We start from the raw sequence: 22146 nt of genomic DNA on the forward strand, positions 1-22146 counted from the left end.
CTGCTTTCAGGGAGGGAGCGGTGAGGCTGTAGCCAGAACCACCCGCGACAATGATTATTGCCCCATCAGGCACTGGGATCTCAACCCGGAAATTCCAAGGGGCGGGGGATGCTGCGGGAACTATGGGATAGCTACGGAATAGCTACCCACAGTGCAATGCTCCAGAAATCGACGCTAGCCTCAGACCGTGGACGCACACCACCGATTTAATGTGTTTAGTGTGGCCGCGCGTACTCGATTTTATACAATCTGTTTTGCTAAACCGGTTTATGTAAATTCGGAATAATCCCGTAGTGTAGACGTACCCTAAGTGACTTGCCCAAGAAAATCTGTAGTGGAGGAGGGAATTGAACTCAGATCCCCCCAAGCACCAGACAAGTAGCATAGGCACTAGACCATCTTTTCTCAAAAACACTGGGATTTGACCTTCTACTGGTATAAATCATTATGGTCACTGGTCCTTGAATTAATCTCATAGCCACCTACAAACTGGCTAAGGAAAGTTGAAGAAAGTTCCCCCTTGGTGTTCGTCAGCATCAGTCTTTGATTAGCCAGCAACACAATGTATCTCTCCCTCAGGGTCTGAGCATACGGCTGTGGTAGCTTTACCTGCACCTGGTAACCTGGGGAGGCAGGACTAGAAAACTTACTTGGGTGTCCATAGTAATGCAGAGCACTATTACCAGGCTAACCTTTTGGTGAGCTATGGGCATGGCTTCTAAGCAGGACCCTCTGTTAGCCCAGAATGCAGTATGCTTTCTCCTACCTATATGCCACATGTAGCATGTCTAGTGAAGAGAAAGACAGAGGCACAAGGAGACAGGAGGCAGTAGGGGTCGGGTGGGCAGAGGATCTATCTATACTATAAAAGAGGGTCATTTGTAAAAGTACTTGCAGCTAACAATTTTTTTCCCCAGTCTGGGTGAGGCAAAAGGTCCTCTCTGTGGCCCTCTCTGCCCTGTCCTATCCAGGCTGACAGGACAATGGGAAGGGAGAAGCTAGGAGTGGAAATAAGTTGCTGGTGAGCGAAAAACAGAATTAAGAAAACCAGTCCATTGTCAGCTTGCGATGCACCCTGTACTTCCTGGAGTGTGAATCTGACCTGCCACACTGGGGCGTGAGCACTGGGAACCACCTACTTAGTACCAGAGGATATGGCTGTCATCATGGCAACAAAGGGGCACCCACGCAGTAAAACAACCCACGCAGTAAAACAACCCACGCAGTAAAACAAAGGGGGCACCCACGCAGTAACTGACTGCAGTAGTATAGCTAGCGGGGTTCAGGGGAAGCAGCCGCTTCCCCTCAGCATGTTTTCATAAAGCGGCGCCTGCTGGGCCGACACTGGTAGCAGCATGGCCGGAGGATCCATGGGGGTGGCAGGTGCAACTGGAGGAGCGAGGGAGCCGGCTCCTCGGTCATTGCGCCCCACGCTCAGTGCGGCCCCAACATCACCGCAGCCACCTTCTGCAGCGGCGGCTCTCAGGGCTCGGTGGCCAAGCACTCCCCGCCCCCCGCTAATGCAGCAGGCGGGGGGAGGCGAAAGGGCCCCTGCGCCTTTAAGGACGCCTGGCTGGCGAGCCCCACGTGGAGCGCACCGAGCACCGGGAGCAGGCTGGGGACAGGCGGCGGCGCAGGACGGAAGGTGAGCGGCAGGGGTCTGGTGCCTTGCCCTGGGGGGTCTGGGCAAGGGGCTCCCCAGGGCCGGGCCTGCAGGGCAGGGGCGCAGGCCGTGCTGTCTGGACGGGGGCCCTGGCGCAGTGCAGGAGCCTGGAGCTTGGGGTAGGGGAGACGGGACCCCGTGGGTGGGGCCGGGCAGCACAACCCAGCGGGGGACACCTGCAGAGTGCGCTGGGTAGGAGAAACTCTCCCAGGGACAGGGGGGTATCCGCACCCCCGGGAAGCTCGCAGGAGTCCTGAGCCGGCCCCGGGGTTAATCTGGTGGGGGGAACGGGAGGAGTCAGGGGGCATGGCCAGAGGAGGCGCCAAGGGGGGCGTGGCCAGAGGAGGAGCCAAGGGAGGGTGCCTTTTTTATGTTTGCTCCCTCTACACTTAAAACCTGGCTACGCCACTGACTGACTGGCTTGTTTTTGGAAAATAATTGGGGTCCAGGCCATCAGCAACCTTGAGATGTGCCGCTTCCATTAAATGGAACTCAATATTAATACTGAAAGGACCTAAGGTGTCTGAGAAGAATTCCTCTTCCCATCCTCCCCAGCCATTCTTGGTAATACTTATCTCCTCCAGTTTCCTCTGTGGCAAGTCATGACCAAAAAGAAGCTCCCTACAATCCACATTTACACCATATGCAAACGGACTCCCAGGAAAGTGTAGGCCTGAGAGAAAGGTTTTGCAGTCATTGCTAAATGTGATCTATGGAGGGATGATGTGCGGGTCAGAACACATGACTCCTACCTATACAGACACTCTATACACATCCTTCCCCCTCCCATGAAGCCAGTCTGGGTTTGAACATGTGCCTGTCCCAGTTAAATCAAAAGCAGCTCTCTCACACACACACCACCAACCAGCCACCCACACTCAAACTGACCCTTCCTCCATATATATTTTTTTGCTCATCACTCTCCTCTCCAGACTAGGCCTTCCATAATATCTCTCTCCCTGCCACCACCACCTGCCTCAGTAGTAGGGTCTCTTTCCCAGGGATTTTTTCCCCCAGTGTAAATAAAACTGAACAGTGGGAAAATGCTCAGTGCAAACACACACATCTATATCTCCAGTTTCAGGTAAGATGCAAACACTGCTGTGAATCACAGCCTTAGCCATAGCAACACATATCAGTGCTGCAGAGACAAAGGCTTTGAGATCACAAAGTAGCTGGAAAGGCACAAAAAGGAGGAGGATATGGGCTAATCAAGGCCTAGGGAGTGGCTGGCTGGTTGCAGGATGCAATGGAGCAGAAAGATGAAAAGCCAGGCATAGTAAGCAATGGATCATGTGTTTCTGGATTTGAACATTGGCATGTCTGACTCTTTCTCCCCATGTTTCAGACTCACTCTGGCTGTTCAGTGAGACAAGGGCTTGTGTTCCAATTTACACTGTTACTACCAGCACCCCTCTGAATATAAACATGCTGCCTTGGCCAACACACAGAATAAAGCATGCTTATCATTCCACGGTGTCCGAATAAAGACATGCCACAACAAAGAGCCAGATTGTCTAAAAATAATGGTGCTGCGTCAGTGTGTGGGCTGTGAAACAAAATGATATGAAGTGTTTGTCTCAGCTGCTTTATCCCTCTATTGTAAGGCAGGCTGGGTGATTAGAGCACCAGGAACCAATGGACATTCATCCAGTGGCTGGATTTCCACATTCCTTCCAAGTGAGACTGTATTCCATTAACAGGCACTCTGGGCCTCGGGGCGGCAAGACAGATACCACTGGTGCCACATCACCGCCGATTGTGCAGCACACGGAGTACAGACAACTTAGGCCATATCCTCAGCTGGCGTAAGTCAGCCTAGCTCCACTGATTTCCACGGAGCTACACTGATTTACACCAACGGAGGATCTGGTCCATCCTTTATCACTGTACATTTAGCCCTGAGGTGGTGCTGAAGGGACAGCCCTGCGTACTGAAATAATCCTTGCTTTATTCAGAGAAGAGATACGGCACATTACAGCAGTTCCATGAGGCCCCAACTGAGCTCAGAACCCCATTCCACCAGGTGCTATCCATACACACAGTAAGAGTCAGTCCCTGCCAGGACTCCAGGGAGATGGGCTCTAGTCTCAGCTTGGCCACTGGCCTACTGAGAGTCCTTGGGTAAGTCCCATCCCTGCTCTGTGCCTCCGTTTTCCTATCTGTAAAATCAGGCTAAAGCTACTGGCCTCGTTTGTAAAACATTTTTAGATCTATGAATGACAAGTGCTATATAAGAGCTGGATATTATTATCATACATATTATTATTTTACGGATCGGGAACTAAGGTACAGTGAGACTTGCCTGAATGCAGGGCCAAGATTGGAACCCAGACCTCTCTATAGTTTTCCATTTGACTAAAATAATTTATTTTTTTCTTGGCGTAAAGGTTCAATTCCAGACTTTTAAGGATGACCTGGATGTCTAGCACTTAATCCATAATGTACCCCAGGAAACTGGGGATTGGTTTCTGGTCTTGATCGTTTGCTCTCTCACCCAGCCTGGGGCATGGATCCCAACACAGGACAAAACAGATGGACAGCCTTTAATTGCTCAAAGCCAAGATTTTCAAAAGTGACTAGTGATTCTGGGTGCCTCCATTTTTGGGTGCTCACCTTGAGCACCCAAAAGGGGCCCAGTTTTCAGAAACTGCATAACATTTGTCCTCTGAAAATCAGACCTTTTTAAGGTGCCTCACACTGGACACCCAAAAATCAGTAGGCACCACTGGAAATCTTGGGACAAACCTGACCCTTCTTCCAGATCACTTTGTCTGGTGCAGAAGGGATTTCTGGCTAGTACTCATAAGCTCGGAGTGGCTGCAAGATGGGGCATACAAGAGTGGAAAAACAGAGAGAGGCTGAGGAATTCTTAGGGTTCCTGTAAGAAATCAGATCACTCCAAGTCCTCTACAGGGAAATAAAGAGTCTCAGCTTTCTTAACCTCTTCCCAAAATCTCTCCAGGAGCATTGCGACCCTTTTGGCTCTTGCAGAGAACTAAAATCTCTGGGCAATGTCCTCTTGAAAAATGATGTGGGTTTTTTTTAAACCAATTTGATCTTTGTGATGCTGCACAGCCCACAAATAGAAAAAGAGATTACAATAAACCACCCACCGTGTACAAAGAGAATGAGATTAGAGATGGTGATACAGGTTCAGAAGCCTTCTCTGGGCAACTTACAAAAAGGAGCCAGACAAAACAAGATCAAACCTAAACATGATTATTTGGAGAGAAGGGAGGGAATATGAAAGACACTGTTTGGAGAAATGCAAATGGGAGCTGTATGCATGTGATGAGGAGGGCACAGGCGGGTACCTAGGTTGGGAGGCAGAGATGAAAGGGTGTTGAAGGGCTAAAGGGCTATATTGAGCACACAGAGGAGACTAAATAGATTGGACGGTAAAAATCCAATAAGGAGATCTATAGTAGGAAGCCAGGCCATGAAACAAGGAGGACGATAGCGTTAGCAGCCAAGGAAAGGATTAGAGTGTAGAGGTAAGAGCAGATTTACAGCTGGGCAAGAGGAAGATGTCAAGATTTGAATGAAAAAGAAATAAAAGAGAAGTTTTACCTGGAGAGAAGTTCAAACTAAAACGTCAGCTTTGGCAAGGTTCAAAATCCAAATGTCGCAGCTGGCCCCTAGCTCTTTAGTAGCCCAAATAGCTCCAAACTTCAGGGAAGTTTGAAACTAGATCCAAACTTTCCAGCGTGGGTCCCCCCGTCAGGTAAAGTCAAAAGGAATAAACCAGGAAAGAATGTGTCATTATGTTTTAAATATCTTTTAAATAGCCACCCATGGTAAAATAAAAACTGAAGAGGAAAGGACCTGTTATGTCATCTAGTCTATTCCCCTCAACTCCCAGTCAAGGCATGATTGGGCTCTAGAGTCAATTCTCTAGTGTTTGCAGTGGAATGTCTATAGAGAAAAACAAAATGGATTTATGATAGGAAAAGTGTTATTGCAGTCAGGACATGGCAAAATACCCAGACAGCTCACAGAAACAGACTACATCATTATCTCTTTAGAAGAGAAAGGGAGAACTGTATACAAATTATGAAGAGAAAAAAAATAAGCCGATTACCCATGGTATGCAGTGCCGATTACTTAAGCAAACAGGATCAGGAAAGCTGGCACAGCTAGAGGCTGTGAAACAGGAGAGGCTGGGCAGAGGGGAAGGCTACGAGGGAGGTAATCTGATCAACTGACCACAGTCATCAGTGCTCCAAATACAACCCTTCCCCATGGCATCAAAAGATAGTTAGTTGCATGTAGCTAATCGAAAACGTAAAGATGGGCAAGAGAGGCAAAATGCGGGTCTGAATCCAAACAGATTACAGGTTTTCATTCAGACCCATTAGAGAGACCTGGAACAGAACTTCCCCAAAGTTCTGCAGCCAAGGAGGGAGTGTCTAGACATGGGTTTCTGGTGCAGGCCCATTTCTCCATGTGATGATTGTTCTGAGGTGAGAGTGTTAGAAATCCACATTCTAGTGTTTTTGACCCTGCATGAAGCTGGGATCACAATGATCCAGGCACACGATCCTGGCATCACTAAACTGTTAGTGTGGGTCAAGGGAGCGCAACAGCCTCCTTAACTAGATATTATGATACAATGCACCTGGGTTCATCCTCAGAGCCAGAATGGCATGGGAAACTGCAGAATAAGATTCTCCTCATACTGTCCCACCACACCTGGCAGACAGGGACCACTTCTACGGTCCAGAGGAGAGTTCAGTCTTCATGCTCATTCAGTCCTCTTCTTCTGCGTTTACCCACAAGGAGGCCACATAATGCTTCTATGGGGAAGGTTGACACTTGTCCACTGGGAACCAAACCAACAACGTCAAGCTCCTTTCATGCCATTCAATGGTCATCAGATGGGAACAACTTTTGGTCACTACAAGTTCTTGAATCTCTAGCTGAGAGGTAAATAGTCTATAACTCTTTACTAAGCTCCTGGGGCATCCAGTCTCCATGCCAAGAATTAAAGGCAATACTCATTAGCTCTAGTGGGGAAGGGTACAGCAATCACAAGGCGGAGTTATGTGGCCGCAGCTTTAACTCCACCGTAAAGTGACTTATAAGAGCACTCCATTCCTAGGGCCAAATTCACCCTCAGCTATTTCCATGTCACTAAGGTGTACCTGTACCCAGCATAAATGAGAGCAGAATTTGCTTCCTGGACACCAAAGAGCTATAGAGAGGCCAGCGTCTTCCCTTGTCTCCCTCTCCTCCCACTTCATTTCCACTGGCTGAGTGATTAAAGCACTCAGCTACCATCCTGAAGGGCATGGGTTGGAGTCAATCTCATGGTGAAAGGCCACCTTCTCTTCACCCAGCTGAAAAATGGGTACTTGCTCCATCAAGTTAGGGCAGTCAAAGGCAGTCAAATGTGATGCTGGCCATATCAGGCCTCTATGTACAGTTGGCTATGAAACTAACATGCCTTAACCTGCATCAACCCAATGAGCTTGGGGGAACTTTGACTACTTTCCTTCCCAGCCTTTAATGAGACCACCAATGGCCAGTCAGGTACTTTGACCTCATTTGTGAAGCTGCTCAGGATCCGTAACTCCAACTGAAGTCAGTGGGAATTGCAGCTGTCCAGGACCTCTGGAAATCAGGCCCTATCAGTCCATCTCTCATCTACATTACCATGGGGAACTGGTGCACCATGGAACATACAGCCTCAAAGGTCTTTTCCAGCTTTCATTCCTATAAGATCTACCCACCCTTCCACTTCCCTCCCCCACCATGACCAACACTTGACTTTTATTTTGCTACTAAATAATCTTACAGATTCACAGCTCAGTAGCATTACATTTTGTATATGTTATTGGCTATGAATTAGATATACTGGCCAGGACATAATGAAGGCCAGTGGCAGCCCTGACTATAACACGAGCAAGCGAAAGCACCATTTAAATTTCAGTTGCTGCAAACACAAAGAAGGACAAAATCTTGCTCAAGCCTAATGTTAATTAGATGGCACAGTCCCTGGGTAGGCTTTGTACCTTCTCCCTTTGGGATTAAGGAGAGGGGTGTGAGGATCAGCAACCTGAATGGCTGACAGTTGAAGGTTAACATTAGGTCAACAAGCCCTTTTCTCTGCCTTTCAGTTCTGAGAGCCAGCAGGGGGTATAACCAAGGGCTTGCAGAGACCACATTTAACAAAAGGAATTCTCCTTTCTTTCCAGCCTCTTCTCCTCCGTCGGAGATGAACTGTCTTTTCCTCCTCATTTTTAGAGTTGGACATAACTCCCCCAGTCTGCCAAATTGATTCTAATTTATAATGGCTCTGCTGATTTATCAGCCTGATGCATTTGCTTTCCAGACCCAGCTAACACCTGGGTCTGGCCTGGGAACCCAGCCCAGTTCCCTTGGATGAAGGATGCAAGAGGAAAAAGCCAAGCCATGATTTTCCTCCTCTTCAAAGCTTACTAGTCTCTCTTATGGACTAGCACAGCCTACCCTCTGCATCTCTGACTAGTGATATAGCCAATCTGCTTCTATGTTGACATTATAATTTGCATGGACCCAAACTTCTGGAAGGGTGTATCACTGGATTAGGACTTTAGGCAAGTTACTTAGAGGCTGATTCTCCAGTTACACTAATACCCCTTTATACTGCCAGAGTGGTGGAAAGAGGCCACTGTATAATTATACTGGATTCATAATGCCTGTAAATGTCCCTGTGTAGACAAGCCCTAAGACAGCCTTTCCAACCTTGGAAAGGAATCCTTCAAAGTTTGGAAGAGATGTTTGGATCGGAGTTTTTGGTTTGTGCCCATGCCTATGATCGCCCATGTCTATTAATAACATACAGAGGGCTTCACCTAAACAAAGGAGGAGATCTGCAAAAAATAAAAGGTTTTGGGTACCACTGTCCTATAATAAATGAAAATAAACTGAAGCCTGAGCACTTAAGATCCAGCCAGAAAATTGAAATTGTTTGTCTGGCTTTGAAGCCATTGATCTCAGAGGCACGCGCCCCAGTCGCTGTCGTAACCAACCATGAATTAGGAAGCATCACCCACCTCCCTCTGTATTTTTAAGTGAAAAGACCTTGCAAAGTCTCATTCCCAGAGTGTTACCTGGGTGAGACAGACGTGAATTCTGACTCCCAGAAAATAAATGCCTCCTGGATTTTGTCCAGTCCTGGGTAAATCTGCTCCTTTACCTGAAGATGGACACTAGAGCCAACATTTTCAAAGGTCCAGTAGTTCTCTCACTATGGTCGGTCTACCAGAATAGACAGGCTGCCCTGTGGAAAGTACAGGGGGTTGGGAGAGGAAGTGACCCAGGATAGGAGCTCTCTGTTATGAGATGATCAGCATAAGATAAAAAATAAGAGAGAACCAGCAATACAAGTGTAACACTCTGCAAGCAGCATTCAGTACTTACAGTCTTCCTCCTGCATCCCTTTTCTCCTGCCAGTTTATCCGAGTCTGCCAGTTCCAGGGCCTGCCAGATTTTTCTGGAAGATAGAGAGAGATTTTTTTCTGTTTATGATGTTATTCCGAGGCCTATGAAGTTCTTTCCCTCCCCAGGTTTATTTAGCCATCATCATGATTAGCTTGTGATATCAAGAGCCAATGCAGCCATGTCACAATGTCCCACTGCAGTGTACTATGAGATAGCTGCAACTCCAGATATTACGGACATGGATGCCAGCTCCCTTGGCATATGCTGCTACAAAGCTGGCATAACAGCATCCACTAGTTAATCCATCCCATTACCTTCAGCTGACAGAGAAACCTGTGTCCAGTCCAGTCACCCTGCTACTCCCATGACTAGTTCCTCCACTGATCTCTCTCCAACACACAGTGAATGCAGATCACCCACGTCTGCCCCATCTGACCTAGACTGACTTTGCTTTATGCTCTCCAAACATGGCTCTTTCCTGCTACTCTGCCTCTCAGCAACAGGTTTCAGTGGTCTGCCCCTCCCTTTAGCACTGTTACTATGGTGACATCAACAGAGACCTAAGTAGGCCCCAGGGACAGAGACATGCAGCCAGTATGATTATGATCACAAAGCCCTCAGAGGAGCAGGAGCTGGCAGCTGGTGAGTTACAGGGACATAAGTGTGTGGGGCAGGCACCTGCGCAGTTCCATCTACTTGTAATGGGAACATTTACAATCCAGCCCGAGCTATTTAAGCTGTATTCAGATGCAGCCCTTAGGAAAAAAAAGTCATACAGAATTTAATCAAATTACTAATCTTTCTATAGACTTTTGGGCCATCCAGTGGCATTTAATTGTATCCCTACTATAGGATAATGTAAAAAAAAATAACGCCTACAGAAAAGTTACCATTTTCTCTTCACTGCTATAGGTTATTTTGGAATACAGTAATTGCTACAGAACCCCATTACATCTCCATACAACCGTGTTACATTCTATAACCTGTTTCCCTAAGGGAGTCTGCATTAGTAATGACTATGTTAATACTTAGCACTTACATAGTGCCTTCCATCCAAGGATCTCCAAGCACTTCACAGACAGGGGCGGCTCCAGGCACCAGCATGCCAAGCGAGGGCGGCAGGCAGGCTGCCTTCAGTGGCTTGCCTGCGGAGGGTCCACTGGTCCCGTGGCTTCGGCAGACCTCCCGCAGGCATTCTGAAGCCGCGGGACCAGCGGACCCTCCGCAGGCATGCCACCGAAGACAGCCTGCCCGCTGTGCTTGGGGCGGCAAAATGCCTAGAGCCGCCCCTGTTCACAGAGGTGACTAAGCATACTTATCCCTATTTTACAAATGGGGAAATTGAGGCACAGAGATTAAGGCCACTGATTTCAAATACCTCTGTTTTTGGATGCCCAACTTGAGAAACTTTCATCCCAGTTTTGCCAAGTGTTGAGAACGCACAACTCCAGCTGCCACCAACAGGACTTGTGGGTACAGAGCAACTCTGTAACTTGGGCCCAGAGTGTTTTGAGATGGACACCCAGAAATTAAGGCACCCCAAAATCAGTGGCCGAGCTTAAAAACATAGCTGTCAATGATTTCTCCAAGACCACTCAGCAAGTCTCCAGCACAGATGGAATTAGGAAACCAGTCTCCTGTCTCCCACTCCTATGCCTCCCATTATCATGCTTGTAAAACCTCAAGAAGCATAATAAATGTGGAAAAACCTTTCAACAGATCATTGTGGAGCAGACAGGTGGAGAAGAAGGCCTCCACGCAGAGCTCAGAGGAGAGACTGTGGCAGGGAAGCTGCTCAACAGGGGAGAAATCAGTGACTTCACAGAGATCTGTCTGTGACATGTGCACCGATCAAGAGCAGTTCTAAGCCAAACCTCTGCCAAGCAACAAGCTAAAGTAACCTGCAAGCCATCCATATACCTACCAAGATCTTTTCCCCCTTATTATTATCTCTAGACTCTATTGCTTCTATTATGGTAATGCTGCTCTAGATCTATAGATTATAAGGTCAGAAGGGACCACTACAATCTAGCACAGCGATACTCAATTAGATCTAACCACGGGCCAGTTTGAGAATGTTATGACAAGAGATGGGCCATTTGCACAGAAGGCTGACAAAATAATTATAAAAAAAACTTCAGCTACCAATAAATAAAGACCTTGATTACAACATAAATATTAGTGTTTCTATCTTTTAACAAAGTCTATAAATAGACAATATTACCTGTGTTTGTGGAGATCTCTAATGGGAGAGGTGACATTGATCTCTGGCAAGCTTTGTGAAGAGTGGTTTACAAGAGGTCAGGGCAAGGCACATGCACTGGTGGAGATGCTCATCTGTCAGGCAATTGCGATGTTGGTGTTTTATAATGTTCATGGAAAACCCAGATTTGCAGAGCTACGTTGGCCGAACCTCATTACAAGATAGATGGCTAGATTCTGCCTATTCTGAAATTGGTCAGCGTACTGAGTCCAGAAATCACAAAGTCCCACTTCTCTGAATTTTGCCTTCAAGGCATCTGAGCTCGGGGGCCTTACAATTTCTAACTGAAAGGCACCTTCATCAATTGAGTCAAGACTGTTCTTTGCTTCAGAAGGGCAAGGTCCATCGGCAGAAGAGACAACAAACAGATCATGAACAAATCAAAGCAAATCCTTTGGAATTTTAAAATTCTCAAATCGCATTTTAAAATTTTTGATCAAATTGTTTAGGAATTCTTGCATCATTTTCACTGAAGTTTTATCTGTATCAACAACACAATGTTGGAAAGTGCAACATCTTTCCTGTTAAGTCTGACTGAAAGATTTCAAGATTCCTCTGAAAGGCACAAACTTTTTCAAACAGATCCTCAGCACTGCTTGCACGGTCTTGGAGCTGCAAGTCGAGGGAATTCAAGTGACCAGTAATATCTCACAGAAAAGCTACCTATGACATAGGGGGGGACATCATTCATAAATTCCAGGAACTCACAAGCCTTGTTGGTCTTGTGGTCTGAAAGAAATTCTATTATTTCTTTTTGAAGCGCACAAAACCTCTCTAACACATGCTCCCTATTTTACCAGCCGTCCTTGTGCTGCAACAGGTCACTGCATTCCGCTGAAACATCTTGTAAAAGAGCTTTAAAAAGACAATGCTACAAGCTGGAAGCTGAGTGTATGTAGTTCACTAATCTCATCACAATACCTATTGTTTTTTTCAAGACCCCAAACAACTTATTGCACAGGACAGTCTGGTGAATGGTGCAGTGAAGTGTATTTAATGAAGGGCGTATCGCTGCCAAACATGAAGCAAAGCCTTTCTCTTTCCCTGTCATGGAGGGACCTCTGTCTGTAACAAGCAAGCCTTTTACCTTTTCAAAAATGATCTCTCCTATGGTGTAGGTTTCTAATGGTATTAAGCACAAAAATTCTTCCTTGAAAATTTCACCATCATAAACGCTAACAAATAGCGATAGCTGGGAAGTGTTATTTAAATCATTTGATTTGTCCACTACAAGAGACAGGTATTTGGCGTTATGTAAATTGGAAAGCAGTGCTGACAAACAATCCTCATATATTGCCTCGTCTTCGCACTGCCATGGAATCAGACAGGGGAACTTGCTTCACACGGTTCACAATGTCATCTTTGTTTTTCTCTCTGGTAAAAAGGTCCTCCAGCATTTCCCTTGTGCACTCCTTCATAAGCTCAGCATCCAGGAAAGGCTTTTTCTTTTTACCTAGTACCAACATTATCTGAAGAGAAGCAGCTGTTGCTTTTTCCTGTACAGCTGCAGCAGTTGTGAGAATGACATTTGAATATGATCCGGAGACGTCAGATTTTCAATTTTGTCACATTGTGCAACACTGCCAGGAGGCTAGGCTGCATTGAAGTTATTGTACTTTGATTCAAAGTTGTACCTCACAATGATGACCTTAAAGAAGGATACAGTGGTTTGGCATATTAAACACAATGGTTTTGTGTTTAAATGAAATGGCATAATAAAAAGAAAATCCACTGTCCAGATTGGGTTAAAAGCTCAGTTTTTACTGTCAACTTTGCAACATTTACTCCCACTCACATTCATTTTTTTGGCTCCGTTTCCATCACTAATGAAAAAATGGGTGGCTTTGTAGCTCAATTGTAACTGATGCTATCGAAAGAACTTATGATCCAGTAAGCAGTGCTTAATTTGTGCCGGGGCTAACCGGGGCTGAAGCCCAGCACCTTGAGGCTTGGTGGTTCAAAGCCCCAGCACCTCTGGGCTCCTTGCCAGCAGCGACCGCTTTCCAGGTGCCCAGCTCTGAAGGCAGTGCAGCCGCCAGCAGCAGTGCAGAAGTAAAGGTGGCAATACCATTTGACTTCTTTGCCTGTCTACACTAGGGGCTTACACTGGTGCAACTACACCAGTGGCTGCCCACTGATGGCTGTGATGGCAAAGGCAAGATCTTAGGTCAGGTTTATACTATAGACCTATATCAGCATAACTATGTTGCTTAGGGGTGTAAAAAATCCACATCCCTGAGCAATGTAGTTATACCAGCTTAGCACTATCTACATGGAGGGTTATGGCAACGGGAGAACTTTTCCTGTTGACATAATCCACCTCCCAAAGTAGCTAAATCTGCTGACAGGAGAAGCTCTCCCATCGGTGTAGTAGTGTCTTCACTAAAGTCAGAAAATACAAAGAATCATGAAATACACCCTTCCCTACTCCCACAGGTACAAGAGACAGTGTTCCCTTCGTTAATTAAATGAGATGTGCTGAGTCTGAAAAAGCAACAAAGAGTCCTGTGGCACCTTATAGACTAACAGACATATTGGAGCATGAGCTTTCATGGGTGAATACCCACTTTGTCGGATGCATGTAGTGGAAATTTCCAGAGGCAGGTATAAATATGCAAGCAAGAATCAGGCTAGAGATAATGAGGTTAGTTCAATCAGGGAGGATGAGGCCCTCTTCTAGCGGTTGAGGTGTGAACACCAAGGGAGGAGAAACTGCTTTTGTAGTTGGCTAGCCATTCAGTCTTTGTTTAATCCTGAGCTGATGGTGTCAAATCTGCAGATGAACTGAAGCTCAGCAGTTTCTCTTTGAAGTCTGGTCCTGAAGTTTTTTTGCTGCAGGATGGCTACCTTTAAATCTGCTATTGTGTGTCCAGGGAGATTGAAGTGTTCTCCTACAGGTTTTTGTATATTGCCATCCCTAATATCTGATTTGTGTCCATTTATCCTTTTACATAGGGACTGTCCAGTTTGGCTGATGTACATAGCAGAGGGGCATTGCTGGCATATGATGGCGTATATTACATTGGTGGATGTGCAGGTGAATGAGCCGGTGATGGTGTGGCTGATCTGGTTAGGTCCTGTGATGGTGTTGCTGGTGTAGATATGTGGGCAGAGTTGGCATCGAGGTTTGTTGCATGGATTGGTTCCTGAGTTAGAGTTACTATGGTGCAGTGTGCAGTTACTGGTGAGAATATGCTTCAGGTTGGTGGGTTGTCTGTGGGCGAGGATTGGCCTGCCACCCAAGGCCTGTGAAAGTGAGGGATCATTGTCCAGGATGGGTTGTAGATCCCTGATGATGCATTGGAGAGGTTTTAGCTGGGGACTGTATGTGATGGCCAGTGGAGTTCTGTTGGTTTCTTTCTTGGGCTTGTCTTGCAATAGGAGGCTTCTGGGTACACATCTGGCTCTGTTGATCTGTTTCCTTATTTCCTCGTGCGGGTATCATAGTTTTGAGAATGCTTGGTGGAGATTTTGTAGGTGTTGGTCTCTGTCTGAGGGGTTGGAGCAGAGTCTGAAAAGGACGTTTCATCACCTCTTCCCTCAGGAGTTACCGTGACAAACGTGCACTCCATGAATAGGCCGGGTACATTATGGGGAGAGGAGTCATCTTTTCTGAAGCAACCAGAGCAGACAGACTAATTGCCTTCTTCAATAGGGCAACTCTGCAGTTTGCCATTATCACAGCTCTTCATGCCCTCCCACCCCCACTTTCCTATAACTTACCAGAGTAAATTGCACCAGTGCGGCACATCTATCATAGGCATTTGGACCAGGTTAGTAGCTACATCAGGGCAAACTTCTAGTGTAGACAGAATTTTCCTCCTAAAGGGTATGTCTACACAGCAACTAAACACTTGTGGCTGGCCCGTGCCAGATGACTCAGCCTCACAAGATTCAGGCTGTGGGGCTGTTTCATTGCTGTGTAGACTTCCGGGCTCAGGTTGGAGCCCAAGTTGTAGGACCCTGTGAGGTGGGAGGGCAGCAGCCCAAGCTCAGAAGTCTACGCAGTAATGAAACAGCCCCACAGCCCAAGCCCTGCAAGCCCAAGCCCGGTGGCATGGGCCAGCCACAGGGTTTTTCTTTACTGTGTAGCCATACCCCAAGAGGCTTTCAGTTCTAGGGCTTCACTTGGCAGGTCATTCCATGATCTAATTGACTTTACTGAGGTAATATGGTTCCTACCTGGTAACATAAATATTTCTTCTTTTCTTAGTTGCAGATCAACCTATAGCAGTAACTGTTTGGAGCTGGTTTGAAGAGCCAGATAAAGAATGGATGGGTAAGTACAGAGGCAGAAAGTGATAACAATGGGGGGAGGATGCAGGACAGGAAATTAACTCCTTTTCCTTGTCTCACCCTCATAGGATACACCTGTCTGCAAGGTCCCACATAGATAGCAGAGGTGTTCACAGGCCACTTCACCTTGAACGGTCCCTTGAACTATGTGCTAACCATAGGCGCTGACTCCGTGGGTGCCCCAGGGCTGGAGCACCCACAGGGAAAAATTAGTGGGTGATCTGCACCCACCGGCAGCCAAGCTCCCCTCACTCCCTGGCCCACCTCCTTTCCTCCCCTGAGCACGCTGTGTCCCTGCTCCTCTGCCTACCTCCCAGCATTTCTCACCCAGACGCCGCCAAAGAGCTGTTTGGCAGCATTAGCACGCTCCAGGAGGGAGGGAGAGGAGTGGGAACGTGGCACACTCAGGGGAAGAGGTGGGGCTGGGGCGGGGATTTGGGGAAGGAGTTGGAATGGGGGTGGGAAGAGGCGGGGAAGGGGCATGGCCTCATGGAAGGGGTGGAATGGGGGCAGGGCTGGGGGCAGAGGCGGGGGTTGAGCACCCACAGGAAAGAGGGGAAGTCGGAAACTACGGTGCTAACTATTTATGTTGAACAATCTGTTCCATCTTGACACACTGAGTTCCTTTCCCAGACCAGAAGAAGAGCTCTCTGTAGCTCAAAGCTTCTCCCTCTTTCACCACCAGAAGTTGGTCCAATAAAATATTACCTCACCTAACTGATCACACACAGGGTTTTTGTCTGTAGTTAAGTGCTGCTGGTAACAGCCACTATCTGCGACAAGATGCTGGACTAGACTGGCCACTGGTCTGATCCCAGGAGAGTCTAAAATGAGAAGGAAATCATTGCAAGCCCCATGTGCTTACAGCTATTAGCAAATCCAGGCAGCACATGGACAGAAGTTCTTTGGGCACCCACAGAATGCAGCCATGAGCATACACCAATGAGGCTGGCGCAGAATGGTGTGTGTCATTCATAAAAACCCGTGGGCTGTACCCTGCAGTTCTTCCTTTTACTCCAAAGGAAGGTTTGTCTGACTAGAGACCAAGTAAAGATTTCAGAATTTGACCCAGAAGGTAAAAAGACCCAGGATGTAGGGTACATTTCAGGGTTCTGTTTATGTATTTTTAATAACCTGTTAAGAATCTGCCTACCCCAGAATTTTATGGTAGGGGATAGTGGACTAATCCAATTAAAAATGCAATAGTTGATGTCATTTTGATGTTGATTTAGTGAAGCCAGGAAAATTGTCCCAAGGAAGCCAAAGAACGGGAACATCAGACACTCACAATAAACCTTACTCCATAAGGGCCAGCAGTTCAGATTTCTCAAATTCTAAAATACAACAAAGCCACATGAAGGGGTCAAGCAACAGACACTTCTTCATATATTTCTCTCCAATACCAAATGGTTCAAGTCTCAGCTGCTGACGTCAGCAGAGCTACTCCTGATTTACATGAGTGGAAGTGCAAAGAAAATCAGGCCCACAGAATTAAGAGACTTGGGATCTATTCCTGACTCACTTGCTGTGTTATTTGCACATGTCACCTGCCTCCAAATTTTCAGAAGTAGTCAGTGATTTCAGATACCCTCAGTTTTTGGGCAAAAATCAGCGGCCCTTTAGAAAATGTTGGTCTTCATGGCTCCGTGCCTCAGTTTCCCCATTGTGAAATGGGAGTAATAACCCTTGCAACTCTTTGTAAAGCATTTTTAAGATCCCTATATATAAGTGAAAGAATTGTTATAAATCAGCGCTTCAAAGGGCACGCACAAATCTCAGAGCAATTAGGCCACTTAGTATACCCCACACCACAGTGATACAAAGAGTGGATTACACAGGGCTCTTTCAAACCTCCTCAGCTCAGGGCAATTAAATCCTTACCCTTTTCTTTAAACTAGACAATGAAATAACCATATGAGGCTTAACCGGCCAGTATCGGTACACAACAGGTGAGCAAACAGTGATAACACATCAGAGAGTCCATCATGAGCTTATCTTAAGCTCAGAGACTGCCTGATGGGCTACATCTACACTGGCAATTTTAGGGAGATCTCCTATCTTTCCCCTAACAATGGTATTAGGGAGGGTGAGAGTGCTGGCACATGGACCAGGCCACATTGGTGCTACCACAATACAAATAAAGAGATAAATAATAATAATAGTGTGGTCTTGATGCAGGCATTTTTATTTCCATGTTGTCTAGACTTGCACAGATCAGGTCTAGATAACATGATGGTAAAAACAACAGTGGCTTGTAACTCTCCCACTCTTAGTCCCAGTGGTGGGAGATTTCCCTAAAATTGCTGCTGTAGACAAGGCCATAAAACGATTCCCATCCTTTGATGCCAAAGGCACAGGGCAATACATCTCATTCCTAGTTTCTACACATAGCTGACTTTTAAAAGGTCAGGCTAATTGTGGTTTAGGCCCTTCATGCATGCTCCCAAGGGAAGAGACTGGAACAAAGAACCCCATTATCACCTAACGCTTTGTCTTCACTGCTACAAAAAGGTGTGGTTTTACCACAGGTTAAGTAAGGCCTTGTCTACACTGCCACTTTACAGCGCTGCAACCTTCTTGCTCAGGGGTGTGAAAAAATACACCCCTGAGCACGGCAAGTTTCAGTGCTGTAAAGTGCCAGTGTAAGGGGGGGAGGATAGCTCAGTGGTTTGAGCATTGGCCTGCTAAACCTAGGGTTATGAGTTCAATCCTTGAGGGGGCCACTTAGGGAGATGGGGCATAAATCAGTACTTGGTCCTGTTAGTGAAGGCAGGGGGCTGGACTCAATGACCTTTTAAGGTCCCTTCCAGTTCTTGGAGATTGGTATATCTCCAATTTTTATTTTTATTAGACAGTGCCCCCCCAGCACTGGTAGCTACTCCCCTGGTGGGGGTGCTTTCTCCCAGCACTGGTAGCTACTCCCCTGGTGGGGGTGGTTTCTCCCAGCACTGGTGCCATGACTACACAGCACATGCTTTAACATTGCTAGTGAAGACATACCCTTAACAGGCAAAAACCCAATGGAGACAAGGAACTGTAGTGTTACTGTGAGGTAGACTAGGTGAGGTCAACCCAGGTAGGGGGTGTAGTGCTGACCTCGCTGAGCTATCTTGTGTTAAACAAGACAGGTGCCTGTCTCCACTAGGATTTTACAGCAAGATAACTGTTTATCTCACTCCAAAAAACCCTCAGTTTTTTGGCAGTGAAAACATAACCTTAGTAGACCAAAGATGAGTGCAGGTGCAAAGGACTCTGCAATGTGGCAAAAGCTCATGACAGCTCTGTGTGTACTTATGTATTTATGCACTAGCCCACAAAGCATGGCTCTTCCCTGGGTCTGACTGTGGAGACAGTAAAGTATTCAGCAAAAATGGCTGATTCCAAACACTTTACCTTTTCAATTACATGTCGCTGACTTTAATAGGATGGCAAGGTATCATATATACTCTTGTATAAGCCATAAGCTAACCCCTCCACTTTGTAGGGGTAGGACTCAGTTTCTCAAATTAGGATCTCATGTTCTTTGTAAGGGGCTTTGCTGTCTTCTAGATGGGGGAAGAGCTGCCCACCAGCTCCTATTTCTCCCCTCCCTACACTCACAATCCAGCTGATTGGCCGGAGCCTTTCTCCAAAAACCTCCACTAAAGCAGAGCCTGGTGGAGTCCGCCAACTTGTGTGGACCCTGTTGTAATAATTACAGACCAGCAGAGGCTCTTCACAGCTTTAATGCTAATGAAGCAAAGGGTGCACTGTGCGGAGCATTTTAGATCCCAACCAAAGAGCAAAGGGACACAAACTTCAAGGTTTCCCGCCTTCTCCCTGTGTTTTCTCACTGAGCAACAAACACGGTGCATCTAGCACACCACACAGCCAGGACCCGGAGCAGCTATGCTCGCTCTCACCCTCCCGCACCGGCAGTGCTGACAGAGCTCCACAGCAGAGCTTGTTTGATCTTCAGTCACAGGCAATGACCTGGCACGGCATTGCTTTGAACCAGTAATGAGATCTTCCAGGAACTCCCAGACTGGAAAGATCCGACCCACTGCCACCTGCCCACTCTGTATGATCAAGACTTGGGAACAACCAAAAGAGAGACCGACCTCCTTCCCCCTCAAGAAGAATCCATCCCAGCCTTTCCACAAGATCCAGTGCACACAGGGACAGTTTGGGAGTGTTAGTTACTGCCACCTACACATCCAGCGGGAGCGTGGGTGTGTTTCAATTAAAATGATAGGCTGAAGAGGAAAGGCATATTGAGGGTCACATGCTGCCTGGGAGATGATGACAGCTTGATGTCTGCTCTCCTCAAGTGAAATTTGATCTTATTATTCATCAGTGTTTTCATATCTCATTAAATACAATGAGACAAACTCACCATCCCAGAGCGCCCTCTCCCAGTGACAGCCAGCGTGGCAATACTTTCACCTCCCCTGGACGCCTACAGCCTGGCGTGGTGATATGGCCCTCAGGCCAGGTCACGCTACTGTCCACCCCTTCCGGAGAATCAATGTCCTGCACGTCACTAGTAACCAACACAGGTTCCATCCCCTCCAGGGCTCTTTCAGAACAGGGGATTCCCAGACCTCTCCCTGGTGCTCGCCCACAGAAAAGCCCCAAACAGAACCACACACGACACAAGCCACTCTGCCCATCCTACGCTTGAGCTTTCAGTCTCTCTGGGTTCTCCCCTGCTCCTCTTCCAGAGCACCAACCCACAGGGCTGCCTGCCTGGGGCCTTGCTCCTTTGTCAAGGCCTGCCACAGGGGCTCAGGCCACTCCTGTTGTGTCTCTGCCATCCCTGACCGTTTGCCAGAGCTCCCTTCTCAGGAGAAGATCCCAAGGTCTTCTCACACTCACTGCTCTGGGTGCCTCCCTTTATGGGACGACCCAGCGGAGTCTGCTAATGAACTGTACCTAATGCACCCTCCAGGTGCCACCAATCAGCTAGCTGAGTCTTTGGGCTCCCAGTAACCTGTTTGCTGCCCACCTGGGGTGTAAACACCCCATCAAGCACAAAAATTCAAAAAGTAAAAAAAAAAACCACCAAAAAACATTGCCCAGACACTTCCTGGATTGCCGCAGATGGATTCAAATGGATAAATATATAAGAGTCCGAAGACTCACTTGCTTAAGCAATCTCCTCCTGGATGCAGAGCCTAGCAGAGGAAATAGCAGCTGAGAGAAAAAAACAGGCATTTTAATAGACACACAGTCCCTCAGAGATAAGGGCTCTCATGTCAAATCCTAAATGTCTTACTTAGAAAATAAGTTACAAAAAGCAGCCGGTGAAACAAGTGGGATAAAGGGGGATATGTCTTCCCTGAGCTGAGGGGATGAGCAGCTCTGAGGAGAAATTGGATGACCCGGAAAACAGGCGAAGGGAAACAATCTCCATATTCTGGGCATTTCAGGTTTAGAAGGAAAAGATGCCATTAGATATCTTCAGAAAAGCTTCTAGGCCTCCTCTGGTTAGACACACAGCTCTTTCTGTTTGAAAAAGAGAAGATGCACAGTGGAAAAACAGGTGGGAAAACATGAAACCCAGGGAACGGAAAGTCATTTTTAAGCTCCTAATGCTGAATGGGCCTAGGAAATGGAGAGAGCTGAGCAAAAGTTGAGAGACAATGAGCAGGAGATTTATATGTTTTTCGAGCTTCTCGTCAGTAAAACTTTTGTTATTCGGGGGTAGCGGTGGTGCTGGTGGTGTTTTTTTAACACTCCTGAACAACAAAAGTTTTGCCAACAAAGTGCCAGTGTAGACAAAGCCTAAGGCAAGACAAGACCTCCAGACACAGCTGTGAACTGACTGGAAAGAGGCCTATGTATCAATGGAGTCCATTCCTCTACAAGGATGGGATATCAATCCCCAATAAAGGAGCATCAACACAACTCAAGTCTTAGGTCTTGTCTGTATTAGAAAGGTGTTGGCAGTACAGCTATACTGGTATAGCCAACCAGGCAAAAACCCCTAGTGGAGATGCAGCTTATTGTAGCAACAGAGTTCTTTTGCCAGTATCGCTTATCCCAGTTCCCCGAACAAAATAAGCTACACTAGCAAAAGGACTGTTTTGCTGGTATACCCATGTCTAGACTAGGGCTCTTGTGGACAGGGCTGTGAGGTTTTTCACATTCCTACCCAACATAGCTATGCCAACAAAACTTTTAAGCGTAGACCAGGTCTTAATGTCATTAATCCCAGACTCTTAGAGGTCTGATATACAACAGAGAGGTACTTGTGGCACCTTAAAGAATAACAAATTAATTTTAGCATGAGCTTTCGTGAGCTGCAGCTCACTTCTTCGGATGCATAGAGAGGTAGAAAACCATAGGTTGCACCTGTTCCGTCTGCCGCCATACATGCAGGGACCGACCTATTTTAGAATACAGACCTCTCTGGAGACATGATGAGCCTGATATAAGAAGCAGCCTCTATTTTTATAGGCCCAATTTTTCACCCACTATTAATTACAGGCACAAATCATAGCACTTAGACATC

The 22146-nt window shown here is 46.8% G+C and overlaps 2 protein-coding genes across 7 annotated transcripts in view; one reads left to right on the forward strand and one right to left on the reverse strand.

Annotated features, from left to right (window-relative positions):
• The window catches only part of RASSF7 (Ras association domain family member 7), a 146267-nt gene extending 135407 nt beyond the window's left edge, over nucleotides 1-10860 (reverse strand). For 5 of the 6 annotated variants that reach the window (XM_045012676.1, XM_045012672.1, XM_045012673.1 and 2 more), the window contains exons 1-2: nucleotides 9406-9612; nucleotides 9071-9143 (exon numbers count right to left, since the gene is read on the reverse strand). The gene's annotated coding sequence lies outside the window, so the exon portion shown is untranslated. Of the gene's footprint in view, nucleotides 1-9070; nucleotides 9144-9405; nucleotides 9613-10800 lie in introns of those variants that run through there. The other variant, XM_045012677.1, reaches the window with a different exon arrangement.
• LMNTD2 (lamin tail domain containing 2) overlaps nucleotides 9624-22146 on the forward strand; it is a 60541-nt gene continuing 48018 nt past the window's right edge. Inside the window, exons 1-2 of the mRNA XM_045012682.1 lie at nucleotides 9624-9733; nucleotides 15568-15633. Coding sequence (XP_044868617.1) covers nucleotides 15626-15633 — 8 coding nt within the window. The 5' untranslated portion in view covers nucleotides 9624-9733; nucleotides 15568-15625. The remainder of the gene's footprint in view (nucleotides 9734-15567; nucleotides 15634-22146) is intronic.

This window comes from Mauremys mutica, chromosome 4 (assembly GCF_020497125.1).
Source record: "Mauremys mutica isolate MM-2020 ecotype Southern chromosome 4, ASM2049712v1, whole genome shotgun sequence".
Taxonomy (NCBI): domain Eukaryota; kingdom Metazoa; phylum Chordata; order Testudines; family Geoemydidae; genus Mauremys; species Mauremys mutica.